Source organism: Nomascus leucogenys, chromosome 8 (assembly GCF_006542625.1).
Source record: "Nomascus leucogenys isolate Asia chromosome 8, Asia_NLE_v1, whole genome shotgun sequence".
Lineage (NCBI taxonomy): Eukaryota > Metazoa > Chordata > Mammalia > Primates > Hylobatidae > Nomascus > Nomascus leucogenys.
The window spans coordinates 20,058,119-20,084,286 of NC_044388.1; the positions used below are offsets into that span (position 1 = coordinate 20,058,119).

Below are 26,168 nucleotides of genomic sequence, written 5' to 3' on the forward strand. Positions count from 1 at the left end.
ATTCTTTTCATGAGTAAAGCTATCTTTTCTCTCTGGTAGTTTTTAAGATGCTTTTTATCTTTAACATTCTGGAGTCTCAATGTTGCCACTGAGAATGGATTATTTATCCTCATTGTATTTTTAATCTGAGGATGTGTGTTTTATAAAATTATAAGTCACAACCACTCTTTCATAAATATTATAGGTTCATGAAACACATACAATGTATCACCAACATGCACAATGAGAATGGGATATGGTTTTTGATTTAACCAACTTTTTGAACAAAATACTCAGAATATCCAATTTGTACAAGAGTTTTATTGTATTCTTTTGGCTTATATGGAGTTTTTTATAATTGTAAGAGTATATGTTAAATGAAAATGTAAAAGAAGGGTCATCTACTAAGTTATTCAAGTTTGTACTTAAAATCCAAGCAAAGTTAAATTTAGCAATAATTGCGCTAAGTACATCTCTGGCCATTATTTTTTATATAATGGCCAGAATAAAAATAAAATTTTTATTTATTTTTAAAATATGAACTCTTAATATCTTAACCTAAAATTTTCCCAGCATTCTATTCCATAACCAATATCATCAGAAAGGGAAGTTTAGAGAGTTTACAGAGACTTTATTCCAGCTCCTTGATTGGATGCAATATTTGTCATTTGGAGTTAAGGGGAAAAATCATCGTACCTGTGGGCCTGTATGTCCCCTTCTGCCATGAGCTGCCTAAAATAGAAGAAAAAGGTGGATATCATTAATTCAGAAAAAATGCTTTTTATATATGATTTAAATTCATAATGGACACTTTAAGGCACCAACATACGTAACAATTCCCACATAGTGCTTACAACATTCAATTTTCCACTGTACCATGAAAGCAAAATACTGCTAAATCTAAATTTCTATCCTAGGGCAATTGAATATTTGTCTCCTTGAAACAACTGACAATAGAAATAATAGACAATTGAAATCTACAGATACTTATGAGAACAGACTGTGGTCAATAATTTGTTCTCTGTTACACTTTTACTAGAGCTGTTCCCAAGCTGCAAATAGACTTATTTGAATTTTATTGCTTTTATTTTTCCTTAAGCACTACCAAGGAATCCAGGAATCACGGGTAAACTAGCCAAAAGGCAGGAGGCCAGAGGAAAAACCGGGATAATTGACTCCATGTACTTTATAACAGATTAAGTTCAGACATAAAGATGGCCAAACTAATTTTATTTTTAAAAAGCCAAATAATATGTTCGCCTGAGAAAAATGAAAGAATTATCTCAAACATTCAAAACCTCCTCAATCCAGTATATTAATATTCAATCAAAATGATGCTACATAATCAAGCGGGTTTTCCTGCCACTGTCATATGTAAGTGTAGGGTCCAGATATATTCTAAATCAACATTTCATAGACCTGGAAATCAAGAGACAATGACATTTTGTTGTCTAACTTAGGATCATTCAGTAATGTTATAGTAAAAGTAAAACCTAGCATTTGCAAAATTCAGTAAAATCAGACATTGTCTTGATTGAAATTTGAGATGTTCTCCGAGAGGCCAGTATTTCAAACTTTAAATTCTGCTAATCATATTTCAGTCAAAATCTATTTGATATAGTTTGGCTGTGTCCCCACCCAAATCTCGTCTTGAATTGTAGTTCCCAGAATTCCCACATGTTGTGGAAGGGACCCAGCGGGAGATAAGTCAATCATGGGGGTGGTTTCCCTCATACTGTTGTCATGGTAGTGAATAAAGTCTCATGAGATCTGGTAATTTCATAAGGGTTTCCCCTTTCACTTGGCTCTCATTCTCTCTTGCCTGCCACCATGTAAGACATGCCTTTCACCTTTTACCATGATTGTAGGGCCTCCCCAGCCACATGGAACTGTGAATCCATTAAACCTCTTTTTCTTTATAAATTACCCAGTCTCACGTATGTCTTTCTCAGCAGTATGAAAATGGACCAATACACTATTGTTATATAAGAAACAGCCTGTATTTTGGGGAAATGATTAGGGGTCTTTATTTTATTTTCACAAAACTGATGAATCATCACGAGATGAAACCCTAAACTCTCTATCAGAGGGAGGAAAATAAGCTGTTTCCATTCCTTCAGCACATGGATTTGTCTGTTCTGATTCACTTCTCTTTTGTTCAGAAAAATACCAGTAGATATTTCCATTTGACAGACAGCAATAGATATTTTCATTTGAAAAATATACTACCCACAAAACACACTAGATGGAAAACATGGGAGCATAAAGATCACACACACACACACACACACACACACACACACACACACACACAGTCCTGACCTCAGGGGACCCTCATTCTTTGGGTTTGGGAGGAGGAGATAAATATTACAAATATTTACAAGGCAAAGTATTGCAAATGCCATAAAAAAGGGGAAAGATAGAAATACAAGTTTTAAAGAAAGCAATCATACCCAGTTGGTCAAATCAGGAAAAGCTTCCTGGAAGAAGAGATTTTTGAGATGGGTGTTTCAGAGGATGGGTAGCAGTCCTACAGGCAGAGGATGTATCAAGTCTTTCCAGCAGAGGTACAGCCTAAGCTATGAAGTAGAAACAGAAAAACAGGAAGCATATTTGGTACTAGCAGTAAGGCCATCTGCGTCAAAAGTGTGAGAAGAAAGGGAAGTAGCAGGGTTACTAGGCTGAAAGGTCCCTACAACATTTAGCAGAAGCCACTAGGGTTTTTGGAGCTGGAAAAGTACATGGTCAGACCCCAGCTTTAGGTGGATACATCTGGTTGTGGTAAGAGGAACTGAATGGAACTTTAAATTCAAGCAAAATAAAGAGCTTCCAGTATGTTCAAGGGAAGTGGAACAGACCTCCATGTTCAAAAATCTATCTCTGGCTTGCTGTTGCAATGTTTCAAACATCATCAACAAACATTTTTTTTCCCTTGTGTCTTTAAGGTTTGATTTTGAAAGGGCTTGCTGAAATTAAATTATTGTAACACATATTTATTGAGTCCTGTTCCCTTCCAGGAACTGGGCTGGGTGGTGGTGAACAAAATCTGACTCCTGACCCTAGTTTATAAGCCTAATAGATGAGAAAGACTTTAATCTGCCATTCACACAAATAATGAAAACATCTCTAGAAATGATCGCATAGCACCTTTGTTAATGGTTACTTGGGATTTTTTTTTTTTTTTTTTTTTGAGACGGAGTCTCGCTCTGTCACCCTGGCTGGAGTGCAGTGGCGCAATTTAAGGTCACTGCAAGCTCTGCCTCCCGGCTTCATGCCATTCTTCTGCCTCAGCCTCCCGAGTAGCTGGGACTACAGGTGCCCGCCACCACGCCCAGCTAATTTTTTTGTGTTTTTAGTAGAGAAGGGCTTTCACCGTGTTAGTCAGGATGGTCTCAATCTCCTGACCTCATGATCCGCCTGCCTCAGCCTCCCAAAGTGCTGGGAGTACAGGCGTGAGCCACCACGCCCGGCCCGGTTATTTGGGATTTAAGCTCCAAATGAAAGTCATGGGAGAGATACATGGGGTTGCTATGAGAGAGAGAAAACAAGGAATACGGAAGATGATTTCGCAATTTTGCCTAAAATTTTCAAGTGTTTTACATGAGAAAGATGAAATTTCAGAATATCTTAATGGTTTACCTGATGACTTGCAAATGTCTGATAACACATCTAGACAACATGACTTATCTGTAAACAGACTGTGAATGGGCACATCAGGAAAGAAAATCTCCCCAAAGCGACCTGAGAAGAAGATGGCCAAGAACAGGGTACTCAGTCCCTCACTCCCCCAAAGCCTGGCTTTCTGGTTGTTTACAGGGCCCAATTTCCTGGATATAGAACCATCAGGATGGAGAATTATCAGGAAAAAAGCAGGACATTCTGAATGGTAAAACATCACATTAATACTGAGTCTTAATGGCAAGCATTTACAATGATGCACAATTGTCGGACACCACTTCAGGATGCCTGTAAACTAGTGCCAAGAGGGATGAAAAGGGCAAGTCATAACTAACAGCCCTCTAGACTAACTAGGAATGAAGGATATGCATTAATTTGAGGCTACAGTTGCTTCTCATTATCCTTGGCACAAGAATCTGTTCTAATTCTCAGGTTTGGCTCAGAAAGAGACGGCCCCCCCTCTTTCTTCCTCATCTCCCCCGCAGAGCTACCACATTCCTTCTTGTCCCTCCTTCCTGCCTTTTCCCCCAATTCATTATAGTCTGCTAGCATAGCACTGGCAACAGCTTATTAGCTCTACAGGTCCATCCCCTCTACGAAGTGATTCTCAACAGGAAGTGGGGTATTTAGCACCCTCCCTTTCCCCAGAAAACACTTAGCAATATCTGGAGACATTTAACATTGTTACAGGTCGGGGGTGTTACTGGCAGCTAGTGGGCGGAGGCCAGGGATGATGTTATGACGTTAACACCATCATAACATGATGATACATAACATGTGTCTTCTACAATGCACAAGACAGCCCCCTACAGCAGAGAATTGTTTAACCCAAATGCCAATAATGCTGAAGCTGAGAAACCACACTCTACAACATGATTCTAAGTTCCTTGACAGGAAAGATGGTCTTAGTTAAGCTTGTAGTTGAGTTTATTTCTAGTATTTAGTAGTGTTGCTGGTGGACTGTAGGTGCTCAAATGAGTAAAGGTCAGATTTGCTGTTTATTTCCCCGCATGCCACTCCTACCACTGGTCATCCTCCAATCACTTACTCACTCAGCAGAGCCTAAGTGCACTGACGAGTCCTCCATGCTCATTGTAACATTCATTTTAGAGTTCTGCAGTGAGCACTAGGTTTTTCTACTTTCTCAGAGAATGACTTTACTGTTATGAGAATGATGCGTGCTGATTTAAAAAACATTTGAATATAGAGAATACAGAAAAAAATTTTAAATCACCCAACTCCTCCATCTAGAAATGTTGTTAATCATGATTCCTGACATCTTCTATACTCATTCTTACAGATAAAATTCTAAATAGTGTTTTATTAAAATGCAACCATATTAAACTATTTTAAAATTAATATTACATCTAATTTCACTTGAATAGAAGAAAAAACAAAGAATAGAAATGTCAGGTGTTAACATGTCTTACATCTCTACTGTTTACCCTTCCATTTCTCTTCAAGCACTGCCAACTTGCTTTCTTCACTTTCTGTTGTTTTGTCTATGTTTCAAACTTTAAGAACAATAATGTTATCTTCACTTCTTAGAGACTCCGGAGAACTATTTGCCGGAATTCAAATTTTTCCTTGAATAATTCCTCTTCTAATGAGGCTCTATCTGCCCTTTGCCCATGGTTTTCTTTCTCTTGCAGCTTTATGTCCTGATTAATCATCTAATTAATAAAGATTATTAATGTTCCTGACCATTCACCATCTTTGAATAGGACCACTTGTCTATTGAAGAAATTATGGGGATGTGTGGCTGGAAGAGGGCTGGTAGCTTTGATACAGATATGTTGCCTCAAACACTTTCTCATCAAACGAATGATTTCTTTTTCCTTAGAGCTACATCGTCCTTCTACTATTGATGTTTAAGAGATTCATGGCACTCACATGAGGCCCCTGAAGTCATAGTTTCTCTGTGTTGTGATAGACACTGTTACCTCTCTCCTCATTGTTTGCAGCCTCCATGGCCTTGGTTGCTAGTTGTACATAATAAAAGTGGAATATTTTCCAGTTTCTCATTTTGCCTCCTCTGTTGAACTGTGGCCCTATGTGTATATTCCCTGCTTCACTCAAAATCTACCATGTCCCTGGATTTTGCTTACCAGTTTTTTCAGGACTATGGCAGTTAGTTTTGAAGAAATCTGATCCCTGGATGAGGTCACACTTGATGTATCAGCTTTCTAAATCCTTACTCATTAGGGTTGAGATTTAAAAACAGTTGGCCAGTATTTGTCACTATTTGCAGCTTGAAGCTGTGGTTATTCTTTGTTTCGCCATTTTTAATTTCTTTTGTTGTTTTTGGTGAGATGCACATAAGAGGAATCGTGTGAAAACAGTTTTACTCTGCCATTTCAACTGGAAGTCCCACTTTTACTCCTGAATGACATCTGAATCTATAACCCAAGATGGGGGTCATATTTCATGGGAGTGGCGTGGTTTAAATAATGCATAGCAATATTGCATTAGCCCCTGGAGGCTATAAAACAGTGAAAGTACATCCTTACATGCCAGGATTTCCTGGATGATATTCTTTAAGTTGAAAATATTTTCCAGGGGTATATAAGCTGACTACACCCTTTTAGAAAGTGAAATGAATAGCAAATGCATTTCTTTATAAGAATTGAAACTGCATTAGTAAAGCACTTTTCCAGCAATCAAATTCTGCATATTTTAAACAATCTCTTTTCATTTTTCCTGCCTTGCAAAGAACACGGATATGCTCCAAGATAAAAAAATATTTTTCGATGGAGTATAATAGCTGGTTCTATAAACTTCTGCTCAGAAAAGACAATGTGTAATAAATGCAATATACTAAAGTAGTTTCTACTTGTGCTTAATTTTAAAACATTTTCTATTTGGGAGGGGGTGGCGGAAATTGAAGGCCGGATAACTACATAAAGAATGGAAAGAAAACCTAGCAAAATGAAATGAGACAGCCTAATTTAGACCCTGATGTAGGCATCTAAGTATATTTTATTAAAGTTATCTCTTCTTATTGAATATTTTATCATCTCTGTGCTTTTCTGCACACAAATTTTTTAACGTACTTAATGAAAAAATAACAAAAAACAAACCAAAACTGTACCCCCAACAAGCAAGTGACCCAATTTCACTCTCAGATATGCGTATACCAGGACTTACTTCTTCTCTTCCCCCCACTCTTTTTTTTTCCTTTTTTAAATTTTTATTTTTATTTTACTTTAAGTTCCGGGATACAAGTGCAGAACGTGTAGGTTTGTTACCTAAGTGTATGTGTGCCATGTTTGCTGCACCTATCAACTGTTCATCTAGGTTTTATGCCCTGCATGCATTAGCTATTTGTCCTAATTCTCTCCCTTCTCTTGCCCCCCCAACCCCCAACTGGCCCTGGTATGTGTTGTTCTCCTGTGTCCATGTGTTCTCAATGTTCAACACCCACTTATGAGTGAGTATGCGGTGTTTGGTTTTCCACTCCTGTGTTAGTTTCCTGAGGATGATGGCTCCAGCTTCATCCATGTCCCTGCAAACGACATGATCTCATTCCTTTTTATGGCTGCATGGTATTCCATGGTGTATATGTACCACATTTTCTTTATCCAGTCTATCATTGATGGGCATTTGGGTTGGTGCCATGTCTTTGCTATCATAATAGTGCTGCAATAAACATACATGTGCATGTGTTTTTCTCGTAGAATGATTTATATTCCTTTTGGTATATGCCCAGTTATGGGATTGCTGGGTAAAATGGTATTTCTGGTTCTAGATCCTTGAGGAATTGTCATACTGTCTTCCACAATGGTTGAACTAATTTACATTCCCACCAACAGTGTAAAAGTATTCCTATTTCTCCACATCCTCATGAGCATCTATCGTTTCTTGACTTTTTAATAATCGCCATTCTTTCTTTTCTTAATAGTCATACAATTTGGCAGAGAAAGAATAGAATTTGGATTTAAAACGCTATCACAGGTGATCTCAACCTAGCTAGTAGGCCACACTTTGACCACTTTTCCCCTAGTTGGAGGCTTTTTTGGTTTTCTTTGCCCAGCTCTCTCTCCTGACTGGTGATCTGCTCTGCAGTCAGCACTTTCCTACCTCAGCTTCCAGGGCTTTCCCAAGTCCTTTGCCAGCCCTAGTCTGCGAGATGCCCTAAGTTAGTTTCCCCAAGGTAGTGAGCTCCAGCAGAACCATCCCACCCACTCCTCCAAGTCAGCCATTTTCACCACAATATGAGCCACCAGAACAGTGGGTCTCCTTGTCTAGAAGGGCTCTTACTGTCTTTCTTCTAGAGCCTGGTGTCCCGGGGGGGCCTGGCCAGCCTCTTCTACCCTGTCAAAGGAACAGACAGATGTGTGACGGCAATTATGCAGCATTGACAGAGTTCCTCTTTAACATCAACTTTTACTCCAGGGAGGATAGATAGGTTCACACGCCAATGAGAGAGTTACCTTTCCTTTGGAAAATGGCATGAACTCTACTGATCATAAGTCACGTCTCTATGTGCGTCATGAGGAATTACAGGAAAAAATGCTAATGACATGGCTTCATCTGTTCATCATTCATCACTACTGTCTAAGTTGTATTTGGGGTGTATGTCTCAGATAATTCAAACTATCCCTACTACGTGCCACAGTGTGGACAACTAAAGCATACTGTGTGTCAGTTATGGCTACTATTGGTTTGGGTTTCTACTTTTGAATTGCTTGATCCATTTGGCTAATCAAACAGATTATTACCTTACTGTAAATAAAGTCTCATAATAAAAAGACTTGTATGATCACTAGATGATCACTTGAGATGATCATTAGATACAAAAGTATGCAATAATTTATGAGTCTCCTTTGGGACTTACATTTACCACTTACTAATAATGGCAGATAATATTTACTGAAGGTTATAATGTCATTAAATTAAATATCATTAATTCCCATCATGACCTTCTAAAGTAGGCTATTCACCCTATTTTGCAGATGAGAAAATTGGGGTTTACAGGAAGTATCCCAAGGCCCAGAGCTGGTAAGCAATGGAGCATGACATAGGACCTAGGGCTGTCTCCAAAGCACAGTTCTTTCCAGTATATCATACTTCTTCCCTAGGTACAGTCATCAAGGGAACATTATCCAAGAAAATCCAGTAACACACATTTTTTAGATAACTATTTTTAAATACTGAAAACAGGTTTTGATGACCACATTGTGACTTATGAGATTAAGCCCAAGAACTTTTCTTGATTGTGTCGACCACATCTATTCACCAGATCTTGTTCTTTTTATAATGTACTACTAATATGTCTTTTTAGGGTATGTTACCTCCAGATACTGGAAAGGCCAACAACTCTTTTGTTAGCACAGTTCTTTCTATCAGCTAGCCCTACATTTTAAGTTAGAGTTCCAATGTTTATATTCATGAAAACCTCGAGGATGTGTCTTGGTGAATCAAGTCACCCCAAATTTAGAGGAGGAAGACAAGAATGTTTCTCAAATCCCAGAGTAGTACACAGGCAGGAGAAAAGATCATTTTGCTCCTAATAATAGTTTTTCTGTACCAAGAATATCCACTTTGATTCCAATTTTTTTGTTAAGCATTTCATATTCTACCAATAAGAACTTAAGCCCCACAGTTGTTGCATCGCGATTTTACAAGCCCACATAATTACTTGTCTTCCACGTTCTCCTTTCAAGCCTGTGGGTCCTTCTATGCTATTATCAACTCCAGGAGCTCCCTAAAAATAGAAAATAAAGAGAAAAATTAATATATTTGAACATTTCTCCTTAAAAATATAACTTATCTATAACACTTAGCTATCTCTCGAGAAGTTGACAAGTCCAACCCATTTGAAAGCAGAAATAGGTTAAAATTACAGACGGCTTACAAGTATTTTCTTTTCCTCCTGTGTTTGACATTATCAGAGAGAGAATGGAGACCTAAAGTGTGTGTGGGGGGAGAAAGAGCTCTCCAGAGAAGGCACAGCTAAGGCAAGCCAGGGTGATGTGACTCATGTGCATGGCAACTCTTACCCTGGGTCTGGAGGAAACCCCTCTTGTTACTGCCACCCCTTCTCTTAACTTTTCCTCTTTTTTCTTGGAGGCTACGCGAAGTTACACTTGAAAGTTGGCAGATTTTATTCTACCATACCCTTGGGAAAAGACAAACATTTGTAACGGGTTCCACCCTGATAATGTGATAAGCACACTAAGTGACACTGAAGACACTACCTGCCACTGGCTCCCTCTTTCTCTTCCTGGACACCTGGGCACTCCCACATGCTACTCCCATATGTTCACCCCTACTCTTCCAGTTTTCAAAAAGTCCTGAAATTTTGAATTTTTCCCACTATTCATGCAAATATTTCCCGGAAACTCACTGAAAACAAGCATACATTGTGGGATATGTCTTTAGCAGGCCAAACCAAAGTCTTTCTTGCTTGAGTCGTACGAACCACAAACAGAGCTGTGTCTCCATGATGCTGAGACAATCAATCGAGCTAGTCAATTCAGTCAATGCTCCAATAAATTGAGAGAGGACAACAATTATCCAGTCCTGCTGAGTGCCAGCTATGGGGCTGCTGGGCTGATAGCAGCTCAGATTTCCTTCATCAATCAATAAGTAATTTGCAGTCACCAGCAGGGGCATATCATTGTTCCTGATACTTAGTAAGATTTTTAAACAAATGGTTTTGTACTTACAGAGCTTGTAAGTTAATGGGGTGAAAAAGATGGGTTTGGAATTTACTTTATAACACTGATATTACTAAAATGTAGGTGAAAAATTGCTTCTTTCCTCCACCTACCAAAGCCAAATATCATTTTCTGCATCTTCTTTTTCTCCCGTAAGTTTAAATATTTGTCTCTTAAGTTCTCCAAGCAGGGTATACCTCAATTACAATATCAGAAAATTGTATTTTGGTGGAAAAAGCAAGGAAGGAAAAGGAAGGTCACGTAAAGTCCAGAATTTTATTTCACTGGACATAAAAGCCCCTTATTATAGTTCAATTCTAAACTACTTGAAGAGATAACATAAAAAGAATCACATGCCAGCACATTTTACAGAATAGAACAACCCAAATTGCATATAGACAGTTGGTCAATGTGAATATGAACCGATTTAGTCTTTCTATATGTATACAACTGGGTAAAAAAGCATTATCTTCCACAAATTTACAATTAAACATGGGTTTATAATAATATATTGTCAAAATGAACCTTACTATAGCCTCTGTAGATCAGACAAATGATTTAACTGTTCTCCCCCAATATTTCCTAAGATTAAAAAAACACTTTCAGTCAGTATGGGAAATTCCAAACAGCTTGTCAAGATGGGAAATTCCAAACAGCCGAATGCACTTCCATGTGATCATAAATCCTATCTGAATAAGCTTAGGGTTTCCAAAATTTGCATCATTTACATGCTTTCCTAAGAATAAACTGACCATGCGTGTTCTATTTATTTATCCCCAATTTTTCCTGAAATAGTAATGCACTGAAGCCACATGTAAAAAAGCATAGAGTTGTTTTACAGTTGGAAGTCATAGAGCATTTCTTTTAAAATAGAAAGCTCTTTACATTATTCAGACTCTTTAAAATATGTTACATAATCACATGATCTTTAGCAGACAATTTAGGAGAAATTCTGATCAAAATCAGTGTAAGTTATATGGCAATGCCCCAAATGAATTTTTGGTCATCATATATGGATGACTGAAATGTCTTTGTATTTGAACTAATATTTCTAAGTTGTGCTTATATGTGGATAGTTCTTTGGCTCTAAATTAGATTCTTTGAAGTTTGAAAATTCTCAGGACACCATTATCAGAAGATGTCACTTAGTCAAGAATGATTTCTTCACGCACAAATTCCTCTGTTTTTAAATACAGTTGCCTAACATTCACATGTTCATATATATTGCATTGAATTCCTTCTGTGATCAACCCATTGTATACCAGAGGTTATATCAAAGAAAACAAAAATCCTCATGAGATTCCCAGGTGTCCCACATCCTTATCAGCACTTGGTATTGTTTTTTATAAATTGTAACTATTCTGATGAGTGTGTAGTACTGTTCTCATACATTGCTAGTGGGAGTATAAATAAATACAAACTTTTGAAAACCATCTGACTGTAAAGACAATCTGATTATGGCCATACACATTATAATCCAGAAATTCTACTCTTAAAATATAGACCCAATATAAATATGTACAAAAGTGCATCAAAAGACATATATAAGAATATTCATAGCAGCACTATTTAGAAAAGCAAAAACTGGGAACAACCCACATATCATTAGTGTAATGAATAAATCATGGTATATTCACACAATGAAATACTATGCAATGCAGCCACGAAATTGAATGAACTATTGTTATATACAACATCGATTCATCTTACAAGTATAAAGCAAAAGAAGCCAGAAAAAAAGAGCAGACACTTATATGATTCCATTTATATCAAGTTCTAGAACATGTAAAACTGATTTATAGTGACAGGATAGTGATTACCTTGGGGAAGGTGAGTAGTGGCTGCAGTGAGCATGAGGGGGCTTCTGAGATGCTGGTAATGTTCTATTTCTTTACCTGGTGGTGACTACACAGGTGTATTCACATTCATTAAGCTGGGTATTTATAATTCAGGGACTTTTCTGATGTATGTTACAGTTCAATAAACATTTTAAAACAAAGCTAAACCTTAATTCGTTAAGGTTTTGGAGACTTACTTAAGTGTGGGTATGGTGATGAAAATCCCATAGTACTGACATTCTATTGGACTTGGCATATTCGCTATATATTGGTGAGTGTCCTTTTTTTTTTCTTTAACATGGGTCATGCCTACTCAACTGGGCTGTGCCCCTGCAAGAGCAGTGCCCTTATGTCATAAGTTTTGCCTAATATAATTCTACTTGGCCTGGGTTACAGGAAATGAGACTGATATTCTTGAGAAAAATTCTTGGAGAACTGATAGTGGTTTGGCTGTGTCTCCTCCCATATCTCATCTTGAATTGTAATAATCCCCACGTCAAGAGTGGGGCCAGGTGGAAATAACTGAATCATGGGGGTAGTTACCCCCATACTGTTCTTGTGGTAGTGAATAAGTCTCACAGGATCTGATGGTTTTATAAATGGAAGTTTCCCTGCACACGCTCTCTTGCTGCCACCACATAAGATGTCCTTTTGCTCTTTCTTCCTGATTGTGAGGGCACCCCAGCCATGTGGAACTATGAGTCAGTTAAACCTCTTTCCGTTATAAATTACCCAGACTCAGGTATGTCTTTATTAGCAATGTGAGAACAGACTAACACAAGAACAGAAAAAAAAGACATGGTTTTGTTTCTCTCATTCTGTCTGTATTTTGAGGTGCTTGGAAGATAATGAAGTGGACCAGAATTTCTTCATTGTTTTGAAGCACAAGAACAATTCTGAGTATGTATTTACAAAATTGCATTTGCAAAAGACATGCAAGGGCTTTTTACTGCTCATACTCATTCAGTATATGAAGAGGATCTAGCACAGATACCTGAATTTAAAATTTTACAATCATGCCTGTGGTGTTTTAAACTCAGGGTTACTATTGTAGTACCTTGAAATTGAGACTCCCTATCAGAAGTACTGATGAGAATCAAGCCCTAACTCCAGTTCGCAGCCCATGCACTTACGGGATCCCCTCGCAGGCCCTTTGCTCCATGGTCACCAGGAGTCCCTCTCTTCCCTGGGCTTCCCTAAAGTTAATACAAATCAGAAGAAGAACAAGACAAGAAATTTTAATAAAATTAATAAAAACAGAGCTTTTCTTCTTTGTGAACAATTAAATATTTTTCTACCAAGGCTATTTTTAAGTTGGAAAGATGAACAACCAAAAAAATTAGTTTCAAGCAACATATAAATAAATAGTGAACTCAATTATTTGCCACAGTGGTGAACTCTGTGTTCCAGACACACTTGTCATCTTGTTGATTTTTACAAATATTCTATGAACCAGGTATTCCTTATTATCTTTCTTTTATAAGGCAACTGAGATTCAGAAAGAATACGCACTTTGCCCAAGATGGTTGTTTCTGACTCAACTGTTCACACTCTAAAGACAAAGTAGAGGATGAAAATATGGCTGCTCTTGGTATTTATTCTAGGTGGGAATGAGTGAAATTCACTCTTCAATGTGCTGCCTGGCACCACTGACCCTTGTCAACACCCCACTTCTATTCTTACTATGGTAGTTGCTTGTCATTGATGGCCCCAGTTCTCCACCTCTCCCTATTCCTGTGTCCTTTGTCATGTAACTCTACAACGACTTCCAACTGTGGTGGGCAAGATTCCCTTCCTCAGAGTTTGGCAATATGCACTGATTTGGCCAACAGAAAGAGATGCAAGTGTTGAGACAGTTCTGAGCCTAGGTCTGTAAGAAGGCCTGAGAGTTCTAGTATGTTTCCACTTGCTTTCTTGTGCTTCTGCCATGGGCATAAAAAGGTCGTGGCTAGCATGGTTAGGCTAGCTCCTGGTCCCAGGAGGGTAAGTGACATATGGAGTAAAGCCCCTGGCCACCTTACAGACATGAGCCATGTCCAGCCTCAATCAACTGAACCCCTCAGAAACATAAGAAATAAATGTTCATCATTGTATGTGATTGACGTTTTATGACTGTCACAAAACAGTTTTGTAGCAACAGCTGACTGAGTAGTTATTCTACTCTGTTAATCACACCCTTAATCCCCAGTACAATTTTTATGTTCTTCCTTTTTAAATCCCTACCTGGGATCCCTCATTACCCTTTTCTCCTTTTCTTCCAGGAAGACCATTATCACCCTAAAAAACATGAAGGGAAAGCTATTAATAGAATTCTCATTTTCATAATGGTAAATAGCTCAGAAGGCTCTCTATGGTACAAGAAGGCTCTACCTGTTCTCCATTTAATCCATCAATTCCATTTTCCCCAACTTCTCCCTGAAAAGATAGATATGATTAGAGCAGAGTACATCACATGCATGTGGAAAGAAGTCAGATGCCAAACAAAAACTCTCTTTTTGTGTTTCACATACAGCCTCTTTGTGAGGCTGGGCCTGGGTAATATTAAAGATTACTCAGTAATAGAAATGATCAACAAATAATATATATTGCCTATAATGAATGAGAAGAAGAAACAAAATGAAATGGCTGGCAATAAAAAAGGAAAGTCAATGACAACTTTATTTGTGTAATTTACTGATAAATAATCTCAAAAATAAAAATATTTCTAGATAACATATGCGTAGGTAAATGGATGTGCCTGGTACCATACCTCCTGTCCATTTAGTCCCCTGTTTCCCTGAAAATAAAAGGACAGTAATAGTTAGCGTAGGAAAATGGAATTAATATTGAGAAAACTCCACATTCTTATGCAATCCTTACCTTAGGACCTTTTGTGCCATAGCATCCCTTAGTACCTTGCTCTCCCACTGGTCCAGGGGCTCCTCTTTCTCCCTGAGAAAGGGCACATATCCAAATGAGCTTTTTCTATTGTAATCTGGGATCTGTCTTGAAAACTTGACAAGTTTTTTGTTACCAAAAAAACTGTGAATGCTCATGGTTCACAATCCAGACTTTTTGCTTATGAAAACTAAGAGTAGAAATAAATCAGAGATACCCTGATGATAGATAGCCCTTTGCTTTGTATCCCACTTGCATACTGCTGTGTGAGGCTTCTCTCTCACCAAGTGGTCACCAAGTTACGTCCTTCCAACCTTCTTAACATATCTAGTCATACTGTCCTAAGCACAAATTAGGACCTGTCTTGCACCTATGACTGCAAGACTTACCTATAACCTTCACCTTATCATCATCTGTAATGTTGCTTGAGTGTGCTTTCTAAACACTCCCATAATTTTGACCCCTGTGCTTCCCACCATTCAGTGACTGCCCATTAACTAGAAGACACAATCCAAATCTTCAGCAGGGGATTCAAGACTCCCAATAACCTGAGTCTTACTTGCCACATATGTCTTCCTCCTGCAGTGACCTGGGTTCCATCCATGTTGACCATGTGCCATCTTATGCACATGATCTTCTCTGACTCAGATACATGCCCTTGAACATACTGTTCCCCAAACTTTGCCTGTAGAAATTCCTATTCATCCTTCAAATGTCTGCCCAAGTACTACTCCTTGTTTGTAGCATTTCCCTCTCAAGCCCCAACTTTAGCTAAGGCTGTTAGGTAACTGAGTTGTTCTGCCACACTCCTTTGCATGTCTCTGTACTTCTAGTCTAGCCCTTGTGTATAACAACCAGAATCACTGTTGTCTCATTTGCATTTCTACTAGTTTGAAAGTTTCCTGGAGGTAAAAGCCATATTTTTCCTTTTATTTTTCTTATTGCTGAAGCCTACAAATATATGTTAAGTATCTGATCATCTGCCAGGCACACACGTACGTAACATATATTTGTTGAATGAACCAATGAATATGTTAAAGTGTGAGGTCTTTGATAAATAATGTAGTAAATGGTAAGATGTTTAATATATAATTGGTAAACAAATGTTTGGATGGATTGATGGGAGGATGGAAGGATGAGTGAATGCAAGAAAGAGTGGGGTCCTTGATACACAATGTGGTGAGTTGGTTTACCTTTATAGAATGCTCCAGAATGGGGGAAACAGCAGTGATTCAACTCCCCTAGTGAAGAAGGTTACTTCTGCATTGAATTCATTGTGCAGTGTTGGTGGGTAGTCAAAGAGGAGACAATAGGTCAATAAACCACTAATGACCACCAGAAGCAAAGCACAATGAGGACAAAAGAAGATCTGAGATTCTGTACACGAATCCTTAGAATCTCACCTTTCTTGCTTCCCTCTGAATTGACTCAAGGAAGTTCATATTGTAGATGTTTTTAGGGATAAATGGAGGTAAAAAAGAGCCTTGACTTACAGCCATTCCCTCCTCTCCCAGGTAGCCTTCACTGCCTTTAAAACCTGGAGGTCCCTGGAATTAAGAAAAGGAAGAAAACGTTTGCATCTGTGGACCAAAAATCAGAGGTAACCAAACCAAATTCAGCTTTACAGTTTTACTTCATGTGGAATAGTAATTGTTTGAAAAAAATAGTCCTTCCTTCCCAATTAGGTTGCATTTACACACATAAAAAGAAATGGAATTTTGGCCGGGCATGGTGGCTCACGCCTGTAATTCCAGCACTTTGGGAGGCCCAGGCGGGCAGATTACGAGGCCAGGAGATCGAGACCATCCTGGCTAACACGGTGAAACCCCGTCTCTACTAAAAATATAAAAAATTAGCCGGGCGTGGTAGCCGGCGCCTGTGGTCCCAGCTACTCAGGAGGCTGAGGCAGGAGAATGGAGTGAACCCGGGAGGCAGAGCTTGCAGTGAGCCGAGATCGCCCCACTGCACTCCAGCCTGGGCGACACAGCGAGACTCCATCTCAAAAAAAAAGGGACAAAAAAACCAAACGCCGCATGTTCTCACTCATAGGTGGGAATTGAACAATGAGAACACCTGGACACAGGAAGGGGAACATCACACACCGGGGACTGTTGTGGGGTGGGGGGAGGGGGAGGGATAGCATTAGGAGATATACCTAATGTAAATGACGAGTTAATGGGTGCAGCACACCAATATGGCACATGTATACATATGTAACAAACCTGCATGTTGTGCACATGTACCCTAGAACTTAAAGTATAATACAAAATAAATAAATAAATATATATATATATATATATATATAAAAGAAAAATGGAATTTTGAGATAAGTGTCCAGTTAACTCAAGGGGGTATCAATCATAATACTGTAAATCTGGGTTTATATATAGTTCCAGAGCTTCTTTCTAAACAAACATTCAAGTCAACACAGCTATATTTGCCACTGATAAACTAGAATTATTCTCCCTTTATTAAAAAATCTTTTAGGATTTATGCTACACATAGAAAAATAGACCACACACCTTCCTTTCCATTCTTTCTGAGCCTTGTTTTTTTAAAAAATCTACCACTCTCTTTACATGAAGCTGAAACATTCAGGAAATAATTAGTCCAAAAACTTTCAGAGACATATTCAGAGACATAGCCCTGGTGATTTGGGAGTTATAGTGCTATCTATAAATTATTCAAAAATAAAACACACGTAAACAAACTGTATTGAAATCATTATAACATATCCACCGTGTTTATATGTATTTAAACATTTCTTAAAGTTCAAAATAATATTTTTACATAAGGGTACATATACTTTTTCTGGTTAGGAAATATATGAATCAATGTTGTTGGTTTCTGTTTTTAAATAATGAGCCTGTTTTTGTTTACATATCTGGGATAACATTTTGACCTGGCTTAAGATGAATGAGACATCTTAACATCTTTTGCTGTAAGAGAGTGATCTGATCAAGCCTGGTTTTCAGCAGAGTACACAAAGTATCTTCTGCTTGATTTTAATAACTCTGCCATCATTAAAAATGAATGCCGAAATGGGTTATTCACATGGAGGAGGCTTTCATTATTCAACATGAGGAATTACAGCTGATTTTTCTGCATCAATGTCATCGGCACTAGGATACTGGATAATCAAGGATCTTCACAGTTGTTTCTCCTGAGTCTTCCACAAAAACTTTTTAAAAAGACTCCAATTTAGAATGCCAAGGAAAATCCACGACTAATTTAACACATAAAAAGAGGAGTATAATAAACTCTTATATAAGAGGCTCTCTTTAGAAGTTAAAAATCACCCCTTATTTCTACTTAAACCCATGTCTGAAGGACATACTACAACTCAAAGTAACCCATAAATCTGAACTAAAATCACCCTTTTCCCTGGTGGTCCAGGATCTCCCATTGTGCCATCTCCTCCAATGCACTTGCAGAACAAACAGCAGCATGTCCTTTCAGCAACATTGACCTTGGGAGAGGGTAAGAAATACATTACATTTGGTGATATTGCTTCCCAAATCTCGTATACAAGTTCAACCATGCGATCCAGACTTCTACCACAGTTTCAGAAGCCTGGTCACCATTCAAATGACTGTGCTTTAGAAAGAATGCATGAAACTTTTTTTTTTTTTTTTGCTTCCATCTTTCCTCCTATCATCTGCACTCTCCACCATTTCAGGTATTCCAAATCAACTCAGAAATGTTTCTGTGTTTTCAAATTGGTATCAGTTTAGCTGTGGCAAACTGACTGCATGCCAACTGATGTGGTTGTCTGTCCCTGCCACATCTCACCCTAGCACTGACCATGATATTGTCGATTTCCCTATACATTTCTGCCCCAAATATTTTGTTCAATAAAATGAATGCATGCTATTTTCCTCATTTTGTGAAATCTTGGCTAGAGAATTTAGACAGTGCCCAATGCAACATTTCTTGGAACTAAGTCCAATGGTTAACTCTTCCAAAACAATTCTGATAGGATTTCAAAAACACAAATTACACGTGCAACATTTTGGAAGCACTTGCTGTAGGGGATTGGGGCACAGGAGAATATTCCTCTTTATACTCTGGTAAAAAAAAGCCATATCATATATTTTAAAACATTAATAAATGTCATCCTGGACTTACCTAGCCATCCCCCGAATAGATGACATATTGCTTTACGTTTTTACAATTAACTCACCAGATTTACTTTCAGAAAAAGTCTATTTTCAAATAAATGTTATACTTCACTTTAGTGGGGTAGAACCAATCTTTGTATTGTGAAGTTTCCCAATAAATTTCTAGTGCAATGAAAAATGAAAATCTGTTGTTATAGTCATTTAGCAATTTTCTCCCTTTGATTGTTTCCTACTATATAATGTTCCTTTTCTGACATTATGAAATTCTTCTTCCTGACAATTTCAGAAAAATCAGTCAAACTGGAAATGTGTGAAAGCAAACAATAACAAAATGGATACCATGATTTTATATTAGATAACATCAATTTTCTTTAGATCACTAAAATTCTACAGCATCAAATCTATTACTATTAACATTAAAACTGATCTATGATTAAGTTTTTCTTGTAGAGTGTTCCATTTATATGATATACGGAAACTGACAAGTTTGTTTGAAGAAGAATTTCCTTCTTCTATGAATTACCAAAGAGATTTCAAAGAGTAGTCCCACAGGAAAAAAAAAGATACATTTTGTAAAAACACTGTCTTCCCATGTAGAAAGGAATTCCAACAAAACTTTCATATTCTTTATGTAATTATTTTTACATAATTACAACACTGAACAAGCTGCTTAAATACCTATGTGTATATGAATTTTATAGGTGGAAAATAGCAGGAGCTAGCACTTCCTTGGAAAGTGTTCTCATATACCGATTAAAGATTTTGTAAGTTATAAGCAAATTACAAAATTACTAGCAATTCTTTAAAGTAAAAGTAGAGCCACACAGAGCTTGCTGACGCTTTACCACTCGAGTTTGAATTCTCGTATGTTTTTGAAAGAAATACGATTGAGATGCATCTTACACAGGCGTTAGGTTTAAAAATAGAACATAAGATGAGGTCAGGAGTTCGAGACCAGCCTGGCCAACATGGCAAAACCCTGTTTCTACTAAATATACAAAAATTAGCCGGGCATGGTGGCGGGCGCTGGTAATCCCAGCTACTCAGGAGGCTGAGGCAGGGAGAATTGCTTGAACCCAGGAGGCAGAGATTGCAGTAAGCTGAGATCACAACACTGCACTTCAGCCTGGGCGATAGAGCAAGACTGTCTCAAAAACACAAACAGAACATAAGGTAGAAATCTCAAGAAGTCACAACCCCTAATCTTTCAATGGCTCATAAAGTACAACATGTGAGGTTTACTGTCACTAAGCATTTCCTCCAAGCTTTAGAGCAGATTGCTCTTTCTCTAGTTGAACTCCAAATGTAATTTGCTTTCATTTACAGGCCTTGTCCCAGGAAAAATACACATCTTAAACACCAGAATTACACTCAGTACGGAAAGCTGTTATGCCTAGGATCTGCAAGGGGTGTGAAAACTGGCTGGTGGAGGTAACGGCCGATTCATGCTCGCATCTCAGATTCTTGTCACTTATGTTCTTTGGCTATAATTTGGAATTGATTGTGGGTGCTATTTAAATTTTCTTCTTTTTCCCTCTTTCCTCCTCCTATTTTTGCCAAGCATATAAATTAAACATGCTTTGACATCTCTTTACTGTACTACATTTCTTCCAAACAAACCCTCTTAGGCTGTTCACTAATTCGTAAAAACCTTTCTTCACTCCCAAATAAACACAGTAAGTTCAAATTCTTAAGCATAAGTATTAAACCTATATACAAAATAATTGAAAATTTAAGCTCACCAGCCTTTTCAGAATAACTTACCAGCTGCTTTGACAGCCGGCTTCCAAGATCTGTCATGCCAATAGAGAGCTGTGTCCTGTACTCAAATCCTTTCCCAAATTCAATATAGGGAAGATCAGCCAAGTCACTTGAATCAGCAGGTCCATCCAGAGCAACAGTTATGAGGGCATTCAGGCCTATCCAACACAGTTTACAATGTTCCAGGTGAGGTGGGTTTGGTTACTTTAGTTTTTTGCAAGCATATTTAAATTGTTATTCTCAGTGAACAGCTGCAAGAAGAACAGTCAGTTTACTGTCCACTTCCCCCAAACACATGATGTAAACCTGACAAGTGACAAGACTATAATAAGAGCACAAAAGGAATTACGTTTTTCAAAACTAATTAAATTGGAGACGGGGAAAATTGTAACACCACTTCCAGTTCCCTGATTTGAAGGAGACAGTTCTAAAAGAGCTACAGAGTGTGCTAAAGTACAGAGAAACTCACACACCAAGAAAAAGTCCAGCCTGGGCAACATGGTAAGATTCCACCTCTACAAAAAATTTACAAAATTTTACAAAATTAGCTGGGCATGATGGCATATGCCTGTGGTCCCAGCTACATGGGAGGCTGAGGTGGGAGGATCGCTTAAGCCTGGGAGGTTGAGCCTGCAGTGAGCTGTGATTGTGCTCCTGCACCCCAGCCTGGGCAACAGAGCAAAACCCTGTCTCAAAAACAGAAAATACATGTTCTACATTTTTGCCACTCAGTGGGGGATCCTTGAAGCAGCAGCACTGGCATCACCTGGGGGCTTATCAGAAATACAGAATCTTAGGCCCCCTCCCACACTTACTGAATCAGAATTTGTATTTTAACAAAATCCCCAGGTGATTTGTATACACATTAAAGTTTGAAAAGCACAGCTCTGTATGATCTGATAAGACATCAATAACCCAGTTGCAACTATAAGTAGTAAAAGAGTCACAGGCCTATTGTCAGGCAATTAGGAACAGATGACACAATCATTCAGGAGCTGTGGCTAAGGAGGCTTTGGGGTTTTATGAATACGATTACTTCAAAGAAAACTGTTGGCTAAGGACCAACACAGGGTTGCCAATGACTTACTTTGCTAGGTAAGAATATTAAATAATGATGGTAATAAATCTGACAGTCATTATGGTGGAGGAAGTAATTCAGCAACAAGAGTGCCATCATTTGTTGATAGAAACTGTGTGCCTGGGAAATGGTTAAGTGCTTTATATGCATTATCTTATTTGTAAGGCTCGAATATAACTCTATTGGTACGTATAATTATAGTCCTATTTTACAGACAAGCAAACAGACTTGGAGAGGTTAAATGACTGCCTGTAAGTGGTATTTTTAGGTTTTTCACCCACATAGCCTAATTCCATAGCCTACATTCAAAGGATATTTTGACAATAAAAATGTGCTAAAGATATAATCTTGGAATAAAGGGCAGTCTTAAAATCAAATACATTTATCTTCATGTAAACCTGACTCCACTGGCAACATTTTTCTCATTTTATTATTGATGGGTAAAGAATCCTTTGATGAGAATTGGGTACCAATGAACCAGAATAGATAAATGTTCAAGGACTTGGCTGAGAGTCAAGAACACCTTCTTAAATAAATCTATATGATATGATTTTATATGAAATGAGTAGATGAAGAGAGAAATCAAGAGAATGAAGTTTCAGGGACATATTGGAGAGGTTCAAGTTCCAAGAGAGGCAAACAGAATGGTTAGCTGCAGTGGAAGGAAGGAAGAAAGAGGCCGGGCACGGTGGCTCACGCCTGTAATCCCAGCACTTTGGGAGGCCGAAGCAGGCGGACCACAAGGGCAGGAGATCGAGACCATCCTGGCTAACACAGTGAAACCCCATGTCTACTAAAAATATAAAAAATTAGCCGGGTGTGGTGGCAGGTGACTGTAGTCCCAGCTACTCGGGAGGCTGATGCACAAAAATCACTTGGACCCGGGAGGCGGAGCTCGCAGTGAGCCGAGATGGCACCACTGCACTCCAGCCTGGGCAACAGGGCGAGACTTCGTCTCAAAAAAATAAATAAATAAAAATTAAAAAGAAATAAAAAAGAACAAACGAACCACCAAAGAAAAATAGGGTGACAAATTTGTCCTCATTTCCTGGGACTTTCCTGGTTCTAGTGTTGAGAGTTCCCATCTTGTTCCAAACAAACCAGGATAGTCGGTCATTCTTCTAGAATGAAAATGAGGAGGGGGAGAAAAGAGGTTGTAGAGTTGGCTGGGATATGAAATGCTTGTACATCAACTGGTGTTTCGTTATCAAGAGAAGGCATGCTAATGGATCTACTTATAAGAGAAATGAAACCTTCTGTCATCTGAGTTTTCTTATAATATCCAGGAAATGTAAAATTTTAAGAGTGATAAGAACCATGGGATTGTTGACTTGCAAGAAATATGCATATAACTATTATTTATAACTGCTTTTCTTGGGATCAGGGGACTCCTATCTTCTTTCAGACTCATCCAATTAATGAGTCATATGATCCTAAATACAATGTTTTCAATTTTCTAACAGTGAATTAAGAAAGAAAAGATTTTCAAACTTGGGAGAATAAAGAATCACTGAGTAGATTCTAGGGTATTCAATTCTAAAAAGTTAATTAATTTAAGCCCCATTCCATGTGCATAAGTTTTACAGCCACGTCCACCATCAAGGATTGTTTTTTCCTTGTCTCCTCTTGTTCAGTGATGACTGCATACTTTACACATATTGATGCCTGGCCTGAAATTAAGGAAGATTTCCTAGGCGAATAGATCATAGGGCCCAGCACCAAGTGAAGTTCTGTGTGTGTAAGTATGGGAAGCCAGCGAGAGAGATACTTCTTGTCCATACAGAAAGCCACTTTCTTTTCTTTATTAAAGAAAAACACGAAACCAAAAAATTCAGGAGATCCTTTGACATCTTGTTTGGTGTAAGTCTGACAGGTGAAGAAACTGGTAACCAAATTATTCACACTCAACCATGTCAAAGATGGTCACTTTCAAAGAACTAGACACTTTTCAGAGAACGTTATTGCCATGATTTCTCTCTTCCATTTGAAGAATCTAAATATCTGAGGATATTATTCAAAATATAGCTTCTGAAGTTTATACCCATTTACTAGTTTTTCAGTAGGCACTGGAGGAAAGATGTTTGGTCTTAGAATTCTGGGTATTCCAAAGCACTTCCTGGAAGAAACTCTACTGTCGTTTGCAAGAGAAATACCTTTTCCCCACAAAGGAAAAGCTGAAATAAAAGAAAACAAAACAGCAACCACCGCAACAACCCCACCCATCCCAACTAAGCACTCTAGTATCTTTTTTCAGTCTTAATTAAAACCTTCATTACAGCTCATGAACAAAGGCCAAGACCAGAGAGAATAAAAATAAGGCAGATTTAGTAAATAAGGGATAAAATAAAAACCTTACTCCCTAGTAGTAAACTCAGAGAATTTTGCAATTCGTTTAAGATTGGAGAGAGAGAACAAAATAGAAAAGACAAAGTCCTGTCAACTTCTATTAGCTAACCTGAGAGGTAATGTCTTAGGTCAGGTTCCCTAGAAACAGAGTTTGAGATAAGGATTTGGAGGTGCACAAATTGTTGAAGAAGCACTTTCAGAAGAAAGGGAGTGAAGAAAACAGGATAGGGCAGGGGAAGTTGCTGAGCAAGACAGTGTTGCAGCTGGAGTCTAGCTTTATTTAGCCTGATCCCAGGAAGCTCTGGGGCATAAATTGCACCACACCACTGGTGTCATTTAGAAGCAAAGGTCCAACTCTGTAATCTAATCTGCTGCCCAAGGATGGGGTGGAGAGCAACCTTCCAGGTGAGGCAGCTCTACTGGCCAAGGGCAATTCTTCAGAGAAGGAGTAAGCTGTGAGTTGTTAGCAGCTAGAGGATAGGTGAATCTGCCAGTAAAGGAGATCTGGGTAGGGCAGAAATAGCACCCACTTACAGAAGAGGACTTCTATTCTGAGTCAAACAAGAACTTCTTTGTTTGACTAAACAAGAACATCCACATGTTCTTGTTTGATTCAGAATAGAAGCTTTTGGTTCAAAAGCCAAAAGCCTGGTGCCAGAGCTTAAAAATCTCAAACACCATGGTTGGCCCACCTGTGGTCTGAAGGAAGGAACTGATTAGAAAGCCCCAAAACATGAGTAAATTTATCCAACAATGCTTGTAACTCTGGGAACTTTAAGAGTGTTAGAAGAAAACTGACTCTCATTCCCCGGTCAAGCAGAAATATACTATTCTCTTCTGGTGACACTAAAGAAGTAGCAATATTAGATAATGTGGGGCGAGAGAGAAAGGAACATTCTCCAGGAAAGGTCAGGAAGAAGAAATACAGTAATATGAGACAAAGGATAGGACTTTGTATTCAGTGCTGTTTCATATACATGAGGCATGGGAAAAAAGTGGATGTCAAAATATTCTGAGAGGTCATTTGTTCTGCCTAGTACACACAGAATACAGAGATTGTCAAAATCAGGGTTATTCAAAATTTAAGAGCCTGGAAATTTAAGAGCCAGAATTTAGTTCTGAGATTATAAAGTTAATAAGCACTCCCTTCCCACTCCTCCTCCATACTCAGTACCTTCTTTTCTAAGTTCATCAGATTTTTGTTCAAGTTTCTCAACATCATCATCCAATCCATCTGAAAATAAAAGGACCACCTAAGAAAGTATTCAAAAAAAGAAAAATGAGTTAAAAAGGGTTCATTGCAATCATAGACCAACAAATAAGATAAATCCATGTTACCTTTCCTCGAGCGGCCGATTTATTCTGAAATGTATCCCATAGAGAATCTAAGAGGTTTGCATTGAGAAGAGATGGTCCTTTAACTGTTATATCCTTCAAGCTATTCAGTATGTTTTCACTGTAGATCTCAAACTTGGGAGAATATTTTTCCATGGCATTGGTCACTTGAAAAGCCACACTGACCTGAGTCTCTGTGCCCACCTCACAGCTTACTCCATTGAGGGAGCTGATGGCACGTAAGATGTCTTGAAGGTAGGTTTCCATCCAAGGCTGACCTTCAAGCAAAGTCTGCCCTTTCTCCTGAGTTGAGACATCAAATCCCACCACAACATCCACGAAACAGTCTAGGATTCAAAGGAAAAGCATGTCTTAATAAATCAACAAACACCTTTATTTAACTCAGACACCATGTCTGAATCAAGGGACTTGGAATTCTATTTCAGTTATAAAGTTGGAACACAAAGGCATAAATGAATAAAGGAAGAGGCTA

The 26,168-nt window shown here is 38.3% G+C and overlaps 1 protein-coding gene across 1 annotated transcript in view; it reads right to left on the reverse strand.

Annotated features, from left to right (window-relative positions):
- The window catches only part of COL6A6 (collagen type VI alpha 6 chain), a 105,525-nt gene that overhangs the window by 58,716 nt on the left and 20,641 nt on the right, over positions 1-26,168 (reverse strand). Inside the window, exons 8-20 of the mRNA XM_030816841.1 lie at positions 25,679-26,022; positions 25,515-25,593; positions 20,920-21,074; positions 18,411-18,503; positions 16,528-16,581; positions 15,017-15,088; positions 14,907-14,933; positions 14,528-14,572; positions 14,381-14,434; positions 13,291-13,353; positions 9,299-9,364; positions 7,918-7,971; positions 676-711 (exon numbers count right to left, since the gene is read on the reverse strand). Of these exons, the coding sequence (XP_030672701.1) occupies positions 676-711; positions 7,918-7,971; positions 9,299-9,364; positions 13,291-13,353; positions 14,381-14,434; positions 14,528-14,572; positions 14,907-14,933; positions 15,017-15,088; positions 16,528-16,581; positions 18,411-18,503; positions 20,920-21,074; positions 25,515-25,593; positions 25,679-26,022 (1,142 nt within the window). The remainder of the gene's footprint in view (positions 1-675; positions 712-7,917; positions 7,972-9,298; positions 9,365-13,290; positions 13,354-14,380; positions 14,435-14,527; positions 14,573-14,906; positions 14,934-15,016; positions 15,089-16,527; positions 16,582-18,410; positions 18,504-20,919; positions 21,075-25,514; positions 25,594-25,678; positions 26,023-26,168) is intronic.